The sequence below is a fragment of the Scomber japonicus genome, chromosome 23 (genome assembly GCF_027409825.1).
Source record: "Scomber japonicus isolate fScoJap1 chromosome 23, fScoJap1.pri, whole genome shotgun sequence".
Lineage (NCBI taxonomy): Eukaryota > Metazoa > Chordata > Actinopteri > Scombriformes > Scombridae > Scomber > Scomber japonicus.
The window spans coordinates 22,713,897-22,723,896 of record NC_070600.1 but is presented as its reverse complement, the minus strand read 5'-3'; the positions used below and the strand labels follow the sequence as shown (position 1 = coordinate 22,723,896).

Below are 10,000 nucleotides of genomic sequence, written 5' to 3'. Positions count from 1 at the left end.
GGTGTTAGGAAGGAAGGAAGGAAGGAAGGAAGGAAGGAAGGAAGGAAGGATGTAAGATCATGCCAAACTAGTTGATATGGTGTTAGGAAGGAAGGAAGGAAGGAAGGAAGGAAGGAAGGAAGATCATGCCAAACTAGTTGATATGGTGTTAGGAAGGAAAGAAGGAAGGAAGGAAGGAAGGATGTAAGATCATGCCAAACTAGTTGATATGGTGTTAGGAAGGAAGGAAGGAAGGAAGGAAGGATGTAAGATCATGCCAAACTAGTTGATATGGTGTTAGGAAGGAAGGAAGGAAGGAAGGAAGGAAGGAAGGAAGGAAGATCATGCCAAACTAGTTGATATGGTGTTAGGAAGGAAGGAAGGAAGGAAGGAAGGAAGGAAGGAAGGATGTAAGATCATGCCAAACTAATTGATATGGTGTTAGGAAGGAAGGAAGGAAGGAAGGAAGGATGTAAGATCATGCCAAACTAGTTGATATGGTGTTAGGAAGGAAGGAAGGAAGGAAGGAAGGAAGGAAGGAAGGAAAGAAGGATGTAAGATCATGCCAAACTAGTTGATATGGTGTTAGGAAGGAAGGAAGGAAGGAAGAAGGAAGGAAGGAAGGATGTAAGATCATGCCAAACTAGTTGATATGGTGTTAGGAAGGACTGAAGGAAGGAAGGAAGGAAGGAAGGAAGGAAGGAAGGAAGGAAGGAAGGAAGGAAGATCATGCCAAACTAGTTGATATGGTGTTTTATTGACTATTTACTGTTTTTAAGCAAGTTGAATTCTTCCTCCCTTCCTTTTCCTTCCTTCCTCCCTTCCTTCTGTCCTTCCTTTATTCCTTCTGTCATTCCTTCCTTCCTCCCTCCCTCCCTCCCTCTCCTCCCTTTTCCTTCCTTTTCCTTCCTTCCTCCCTTCCTTCTGTCCTTCCTACATTCCTTCTGTCCTTCCTTCCTCCCTTCCTCCATTCCTTCTGTCATTCCTTCCTCCCTACATTCCTTCTGTCATTCCTTCCTCCCTCCCTTCCTTCCTTCTGTCATTCCTTCCTTCCTCCCTTCCTTCCTTCCTTCCTTCATTCCTTCTGTCCTTCCTTCATTCCTTCTGTCCTTCCTTCCTTCCTCCCTCCCTCCCTTGCTTCCTTCCTCCCTCCCTCCCTCCCTAACCCTTCTCTTTTCCTTTCTCCCCTCCCTCCTTCCTCTTTTCTTTCTTTCTCCCTCCCTCCTTCCTTCCTTCCTTCCTTCCTTCCTCCCTATGTCCTTCCTATGTTTAAGTGTTTTATAAATATATAAATATGTGAGGAGCACTTTAAAATTAGCACTTGCAGGGACAACAGGAGGGTTAATGTCTCCTAAAGTTACTCAAAGACACCACCTGGTGGCAGAAGTGGTGCAGTGCACCCACAACCATGAGGACTGCAGGGAACATTATTAATATTATTAATCTTGCAGTTTAGATCCTGCGGAAGCGTGTTGCATTCACTTGAATTAAAAAAAATCCAAAAAATCAGTTTTTTCTGAGTAATTTATTTTTTGGTCTGTTTTTCGAGGTAATTATTTCTGTTTTTCTGACTAATCTTTTTTTCTGTTTTTCGGGGTAATTGTTTTCTCTGAATTATCGAGATACTTCGAAATCTCGCGAGAACATCCAATCGGTATTTTGTTTCCATGGAGCATGCCATATAATGTCCAGCTGAGATCTGAATGGGTTTTCCTTTTATATGACTTAAAGACAGGACGATCTCCCCGTGTCTTAAACCCAGATCAAAGTAAATCTTGATTAAACTAAAACAAGCAGTTTGTCATGTTTGCTTCCATTACATCGAGCTCTCAATAAAGAGGGAATGTGTCCAATGTTTTGAATGCTCCTCTAAACTCAGGAAAACAATTAGCCTGAAAAACAGAAAAGAGAAAAATGAATTACTCAGAAAAACAGAAATGATTACCTGAAAAAATCGATCAAAAAAAAAAAAAACTTCCGAAAAACAGAAATAATTACTTTGAAAAACCGATAAAAAAAAAAAACTCAGAAAAAACGGATTTTTTTTTTATTAATTCAAGTGAATGCAATACGCTTCCGTAAGATCCTACAAAGGTCAGTTTGAAATATAATATAATTATCTATCAACTGAATTAAAGTGAAATATACTATTAACAAAAAGCAGCTTCAATAATCAAACAGCTCCGTCACACCTTCAGGACGCTAACTCGGCGGACTTCTGCAGATTTCTCCTTTTATTTTATTTTATTTTAAGTTAGTTATTAAACATCTCTTCTTCATATGTGCCATTTTTGTATCTGTTATGACTGAAAATACATCAGACCTCACAAGTTTATGTCTTTTCTTCTGTTAAGATTATTTTTGTCGTATTTTTTGCCTTATTTGAGGGGAAGGTATGGGTGACATCTTTGAGGGGAAGGTATGGGTGACATCTTTGAGGGGAAGGTATGGGCGACACCTTTGATAAGGAAGGTATGGGTGACACCTTTGAGGGGAAGGTATGGGTGACACCTTTGAGGGGAAGGTATGGGTGACACCTTTGAGGGGAAGGTATGGGTGACACCTTTGAGGGGAGGGTATGGGTGACACCTTTGAGGGGAAGGCATGGGCGACACCTTTGAGGGGAAGGCATGGGTGACACCTTTGATAAGGAAGGTATGGGTGACACCTTTGAGGGGAAGGCATGGGTGACACCTTTGAGGGGAAGGTATGGGTGACACCTTTGAGGGCAAGGTATGGGTGACACCTTTGAGGGGACGGTATGGGTGACACCTTTGAGGGGAAGGTATGGGTGACACCTTTGAGGGGAAGGCATGGGTGACACCTTATTATTATTTGGTACAAAGTTATTATGGTTACACCACTTAGACATTTTTGCCATAATCCTCTGATATATTCTCCTTCCTTCCTTCCTTCCTTTCTTCTGTCATTCCTTCCTTCCTTTCTTCCTACCTACCTTCCTTCCTTCCTTCCAAAGTTTTTATGGTTACACTACTTAGACATTTTTGCCATAATCCTCTAATATATTCTCCTTCCTTCCTCTCTTCCTACCTACCTACCTTCCTTCCTTCCTTCCTTCCTCCCTCCCTCCCTTCCAAAGTTTTTATGGTTACACTACTTAGACATTTTTACCATAATCCTCTAATATATTCTCTCAAAATGGGGTGTATATCTGTCTATTTTTAACTCCTTTAAATTTAAACTTAACTACATGGACACAAAAAAATATCATTGACCCATGATGTACCTTCCCCATTAGGCCACCAGGGGGCACCCTTCTGTTCCTTCATGTTTTATTAAAGCAGTGCCAAACACTTCAGTGGGTTCATTTACTAACCAGCTGTACTTCGGATTTTAAAAGTCGTCTGTTTCTCTGAGAAAGTTTTTATAATAAAAAAATAAAAAAAGATTAAAAACAACTGAAAACACTGTGTGATTTTCTTGCCATCAGCCCAAAAGTTTTTAAATTTTATTTCCCATTCATCACAGACAGAAAAAAATATGCTTTTTAATAATATATTCTAAAAATAAGTTAAAAGTCAGATTTTTAGTTTATTAACTTTAAGTCATTTTAAATTATAACTGTGAGACTCTGGAGACGTCACAGACACCAACTCTGGTACAAGTATGAAAGTCCAACGTCGACAGGATGAGGAAGAAATAGGCAATTTTTTAAAAGGACAAGACTATGGGAGGAGGGGGGGGGGGGTGAGGGGGGATTTTGGGAGAGAGGGGGGGGGGGGGTTGGGTCTCAGCTGAGGTAGGTGAGGACGACGGACTGAATTGGCAGCCTGCACACCGGACACAGCTTGTTCCTCTTCTTCAGCTTCCTGGCGCAGACGTAGCAGGACATCAGGTGTCCGGTGCGCCCGTGGACGATGCAGCCGTTCTTCGGCCGGGACTGACAGATGAGACACGGGTCCAGGCACGAGTCCGGCAGCCGCCACTCCGCCGACACGCTGCGTTCGAGCTCGGGGACGGCGGGGGGCGCGAGGGAAGCTGGAGTAAGAGCGGCGGGGGACGACGGGAGGAGCTCCTGGGAGTCGATGGAGGAGGAAGGCTGAGAGTCGGGAGTCCAGAGCTTCTCCTGGCAGGAGGAGGAAGGCTGAGAGGAGCTGAGGAGATCCTGGGAGTCCGGAGCAGACGCTGTGGAGTCAGACAGGCACTGAGAGAGGACAGGGGTTTTCGGTCTTTTGCCGTCGGGAACGTCGACTCCTTCGTTCTCCTCGACGTCCGAACCTTCAGGAGACAAAAAAAAACAATGAACATTCAGTCCTCAGTGACCAATTAATCCAGATAAAGACATTTTAAGATTTAAGTTGTTAAAGTTATTTTTTCTATATGTTATGTCTAAGAGCAACTGGACAGATCCTGACTCAAAACATTGGTCCGGGACCAGGCGGGGAGCTCCGGTCCTCTGAAATGAAGCCAACGCGGAAGTAACTTAGAGCTGCATTCTATCAAAAGGCCACCAGGGGGCGACCGTCTCTATACAAGTCAATGGAGAATTCACCAACTTCTCACTTTATTTCTAACCTCAGTAAACGTTTTCAAAATGTGTTTATGGTCTCAATCGCTAGTTTAAAGCCTTCTTCAATGCAGTATGATGTTCATTTGGGACATTTTGGCCTCCCTGATTTTATATGTGACGATAAAGCAGGGTATGCATTAGGGCGTGGCTACGTCCTGATTGACAGGTTGATTGACCAATGTCCTCGAGATCCAGCCCTCGCAACCATAGCAACCTCCCCGCTCCGCCCATGGCCCCGCCTCATGCCCATATAAGTAGAATCCGTGTTTTTATTTTTCCCAGCATGCACCTGAAATTTTCAAGATGGCGCTGCCTAGATTCGATACTATTGGCTTCCGAGCAGCAGTCCACAAACCAATGGGTGACGTCACGGATGTTACGTCCATTTCTTTTATACAGTCGATGGATTAAAACCTAGACGAGGATTATATAAACTACCTGGAGCTTCTTTGGCTGCCGATTGGCTGCTGGGTTTGGTGGGCAGGGTTTTGGGACTGGAGGCGGTGGGTCCGCACACGTTGAGAGACTCTTCAGGGAGCCAATCGAGCCGCAGAGTCCAGCAGCGGAGACAGTTTCTAGGGAGGGGGGGGTTCAACTCGTCACACTTCCCACAGCGCCAGTAATCCTGAGAGAGGAACACACAGTTAGAACATGTGTATGTGTGTGTGTGTGTGTGTGTGTGTGTGTGTGTGTAATTGTGTAAGTGTATAAGTGTGTGTGTTTAGGTGTAAGTAATTGTGTAAGTGTATAAGTGTGTGAGTGAGAGAAAGTGTGTGTGCAATTGTGTTAGTGTGTGTGTGTGTGTGTGCTATTGTGTTAGTGTGTAATTGTGTAAGTGTGTGTACAGTTGTGTTAGCGTGTGTTTGTGTAATTGCGTAAGTGTATAAGTGTGTGTTTAGGTGTATGAGTGTAAGTGTGTGTGCAATTGTGTTAGTGTGTGTGTAAGTAATTGCGTAAGTGTATAAGTGTGTGTGAGTGTAATTGTGAGTGTGCATGTGTGTGTGTGAAAGTGTCTGTGTAATTGTGTTAGTGTATAAGTGTGTGTGTGTGTGTGTGTGTGTGTGTGTGTGACTCACAGCTTCAGTGATCTCCGTGTCTTCATCAAAGGAGTCGTCGTCCTCTGCTTCAAAGATGGTGACCTCATACACCTGTGCGCGCACACACACACACACACACACACACACACACACACAGAGGGGCTGAGTTTAGCTACACATACAACAACAAAGTGATTTTAGTGACTTTTATTTCAGAAAAACCCAGAAAATATAACTTTGACCAGGCTGAAGTAATTTCTAGATGTGATATGAAACCTTAAATTTAATATATTATGTCAAAGAGGTAAAACTTCTATATTTTGTCATAGTGGGTGTTATAAAATAATTGTTCTGAATATAAGGCAACCCTGATCATGAGACGACCTGAATATAACTTACATAATAATTAGGGCTGTCATCGTTAACGCGTTAATCACGATTAGATTAATGTAATCCATAGTGCGTTAATTTTTTTTAATCTCATTTTAATGTTGCAAGCCTTTTTGTCCCTTCTACTCCCCCGTAGACGGCTCCTCTAGCTGTAGCGCTATGCTTTGAAGTAGCCTCCTGCAGTAAACCTACCGCGCTGATGGAAAGTAAGAGAGCTACTGGACTTTTGAACGGCTTGTTTAACTTTAAAACACTTCCAGACGCTTCAGTTGACAAGTCAAAAGTAAAATGCAACCTGTGTCAAACGGAGTTTAACTACCACCGGAGTACGTGGAGTTTGAGTTAGCACCTCCACGCTAAACACCCAGGTGCAGCCAAGCCAGCCTCAGCTCCACCAAAGGACCATTTTGGAGTGTGGGAGTCGCAGCAGAGCCGTGATTGATTCCCAGTTAAGACACTCTGGTAAGAAATGCTTTACATTATGGGCTTAAAACTGCCTTCAAATGGAAAATAACAGGATTTTAAACATGCGATTCAAAACGCCATTAATCGCGATTAACTATGGAAACTCTGTGATTAATCACGATTAAAAAAATTAATCGTTTGACAGCCCTAATAATAATATATTTACTCTCACTCTCTCTCCTGTCAGACTTTACGTCACTTCTTCGTTGGTTTTGGTGTTTTAAGGGTTAACGTGTGTTGTGTACCTGGTCGTCTGCAGACAGAGACGCGTCGTCTTCGTTGTAATCGTCAGAGTCGACCGACTCCACCTCGAACTCGACGCTGAAGTTGTCGCTGTCCGAGTCTGAGGCTGCAACCGTGACCTCTGACCTCCCAGACTAAAAAAACACACACACACCATTATAACCCAATATAGAAAGTACAGAAGAATTACATAATGTGTGTGTGTAAGTCTGTGTAAGTCTGTGTAAATGTGTGTCTGTGCTTGTGTAATTGTGTAAGTGTGTGTTTAAGTGTGTGTCTCTGTAAGTGTGTGTTTAAGTGTGTAAGTGTAAGTCTGTTTAAATGTGTGTGTGTGTAAGTCTGTGTAAGTGTGTGTAAGTGTGTGTGTCTGTGCTTGTGTAATTGTGTGTATGTGCTTGTGTAATTGTGTAAGTGTGTGTCTGTGTAAGTGTGTGTGTGTGTGTGTGTAAGTCTGTTTAAATGTGTGTGTGTGTGTAAGTCTGTAAGTCTGTAAATTTGTGTGTAAGTGTGTGTCTGTGCTTGTGTAATTGTGTAAGTGTGTGTTTAAGTGTGTAAGTTTGTGTAAATGTGTGTGTGTGTGTGTTTGTTTAAGTGTGTGTCTGTGTAAGCGTGTGTGTCTGTGCTTGTGTAATTGTGTAAGTGTGTGTCTGTGTAAGTGTGTGTGTGTGTGTGTAAGTCTGCTTAAATGTCTGTGTGTGTGTGTGTGTGTAAGTCTGTGTAAGTCTGTAAATTTGTGTGTGTGTGTGTCTGTGCTTGTGTAAGTGTGTGTTTAAGTGTGTAAGTCTGTGTAAATGTGTGTGTGTGTCTGTGCTTGTGTAAGTGTGTGTTTAAGTGTGTGTCTGTGTAAGTGTGTGTGTGTTTGTTTAAGTGTGTGTGTGTGTGTGTGTGTGTGTGTGTCTGTGTAAGAGTGTGTGTGTGTGTCTGTGCTTGTGTAAGTGTGTTTTTAAGTGTGTGTCTGTGTAAGTGTGTGTGTGTTTGTTTAAGTGTGTGTCTGTGTAAGAGTGTGTGTGTGTGTGTGTAAGTCTGTGTAAGTGTGTGTCTGTGCTTGTGTAAGTGTGTGTTTAAGTGTGTGTCTGTGTAAGTGTGTGTATATGTGTGTGTGTGTATGCATGTGTGTAAATGTGTGTGTACGTTGAAGTGTGCGTGTGCTTACTAACCGTGCTGTGCGAGTCCGACGATTGGCTGCTGTGTCGGTCCCGCCCACTCCCCAGCCCTCCAATCACGCACCACGATAGGCTGTCGTCAAACGTCAGGGAGTAGCTGTCGGACCGCCTCCTCTTCCTGCCTTCTTTTTCTCCCTCTTCATCCTCCTCCTCCTCCTCGTCTTCCTCCTCTACGCTGCAGGAGGGTCCGGGGTCGCCGCTCCTGTAGCTCCGCCTCCTTCTCCTCCTCCTCCTCCTGTCTGGTGACGAAGAGCGACTTTCTGAATCTGCCTCCTAAAAAAAATAAAACCAAACACACAAATTAGGATTTAATATTTAAAATTCAGCCTCTTTTAGAAAATATGAATTATAACTCAATAAATATTAAAGCTCTTCTTATGTTTTGTTCTTTTTTCAACTTCCTGTCGTCCTTCTGGGTCAAATTGACCCCATCTCTCTTTTGACTGTTCCTTCTTTCTTTCTTTCCTTCCTCTTTCTTTCTTCCTCTTTCCTTCCTCTTTCTTTCTTTCTTTCTTTCCATCTTTCTTTCTTTCCTTCCTCCTTCTTTCTTTCTTTCCTCTTTCTTTCTTTCTTTCTTTCCTTCCTCTTTCTTTCTTTCCTTCCTTCCTTCCTCTTTCTTTCTTTCTTTCCTTCCTTCCTTCCTCCTTCTTTCTTTCTTTCTTTCTTTCCTTCCTTCCTTCCTCTTTCTTTCTTTCTTTCCTTCCTTCCTCTTTCTTTCTTTCTTTCCTTCCTTCCTCTTGCTTTAATTTTTCCTTTGTTCTTCCCCTCCTTCCCTCTTTCTTTGCTTCCTCCTCTTTCGTCACTTCCTTCCTTCCTTTCCCTCCTCTTTTCCTTCCTTCCTCCCCTCCCTCCCCCCTTTCCTTCTTTCCTTTCTTCTTTCCTTCCTTCCTCTTTCTTTAATTTTTCCTTTCTTCTTCCCCTCCTTCCCTCTTTCTTTGCTCCCTCCTCTTTCGTCACTTCCTTCCTTCCTTCCTTCCTTTCCCTCCTCTTTTCCTTCCTTCCTCCCTCCCTCCTTAAGGCTGATTTATACTTCTGGGTCGGAGCGACGCCGTTGCTACGCCGTTGCTACGCCGTTGCTACGCCGTTGCTACGCCGTTGCTACGCCGTTGCTACGCCGTTGCTGTCCTTCCCAAGGACTTCTGATCAACCCTCGTGTGCTCCAAACATCAACAAAAAAAACTCCTAAAATATTCAGTGTGTGTGTGTGTGTGTGTGTGTGTGTGTGTGTCTCTCACCTCCGTCCCTCTGTCTGTCTGACTGTTGCTGTGTGCTTCACTTAAACTTTGCGGCGAATCTGAGAAACACAAAGAGAGGAAGAATTTAAAAAAACAGATTAGTTGATTATAATCTGAGCAGCAGATAAGAAGAAGTAGAAGACTGAAACTATTTTATCATTAAAGTTTAATGTGTAATTAAAACTATAACTACTGCTCTTATTCCCTAATTTATTACTGGAGTTTTATTATTATTGTTATTCTCTCTCCTTAGGAAGAAAGGAAGGAAGGAAGGAAGGAAGGAAGGAAGGAGGGACAGATGGAAGGAAGGAAAGCTGGAAGGAAGGAAAGCTGGAAGAAAGGAAAGCTGGAAGGAAACACAGAAGGAAGAAGGGAGGAAAGGAGGATGGAAGGACAGATGGAAGGATGGAAGGAAACACAGAAGGAAGGAGGGAGGAAAAGAGAAAGGAAGGAAGGAAGGAAGGAAGGAAGGAGGGAGGAAAGGAGGATGGAAGGAAGGACAGAAGGGAGGATGGAAGGAAACACAGAAGGAGGGAGGAAAGGAGAATGGAAGGAAGGAAGGAGGGAGGAAAGGAGGAAGGAAGGAAGGAAGGAAGGAAGGACAGATGGAAGGAGGGAGGAAAGGAGGACGGAAGGATCTGACAGATGGAGGGAAGGAAGGAAGGAAGGAAGGAAGGAAGGAAGGAAGGACAGATGGATGAAAGGAAGGAAGGAAGGACAGATGGAAGGTGGGAGAAAAGGAGGAAGGAAGGAAGGCAGGAAGGAAGGAAGGAAGGCAGGGGGAAGGAAGGAAAGAATGAAGGAAGGCAGGAAAGAAGGAAGAAAGGAAGGAAGGAAGGACGGAACATTATTATATTACATCATAAACAGAGTAACTAGTAATCTGTCCAGTCCTGAGAGGATGAGGAGGAGAACAGTCTTACCTTGACTCTTCACAGCTACGAGGTTCTTCGTGAT

The 10,000-nt window shown here is 43.4% G+C and overlaps 1 protein-coding gene across 2 annotated transcripts in view; it reads right to left on the bottom strand.

The window, feature by feature from the left end:
* Positions 1–3,716: 3,716 nt before the first annotated feature.
* mdm2 (MDM2 proto-oncogene) overlaps positions 3,717–10,000 on the bottom strand; it is a 19,749-nt gene continuing 13,465 nt past the window's right edge. For both annotated transcript variants that reach the window (XM_053343993.1, XM_053343994.1), the window contains exons 6-12: positions 9,967–10,000; positions 9,044–9,102; positions 7,803–8,081; positions 6,648–6,779; positions 5,587–5,658; positions 4,949–5,135; positions 3,717–4,218 (exon numbers count right to left, since the gene is read on the bottom strand). The exon at positions 9,967–10,000 is cut by the window's right edge and continues 16 nt beyond it. In XM_053343993.1, the coding sequence (XP_053199968.1) occupies positions 3,731–4,218; positions 4,949–5,135; positions 5,587–5,658; positions 6,648–6,779; positions 7,803–8,081; positions 9,044–9,102; positions 9,967–10,000 (1,251 nt within the window). In that variant the 3' untranslated portion in view covers positions 3,717–3,730. The remainder of the gene's footprint in view (positions 4,219–4,948; positions 5,136–5,586; positions 5,659–6,647; positions 6,780–7,802; positions 8,082–9,043; positions 9,103–9,966) is intronic.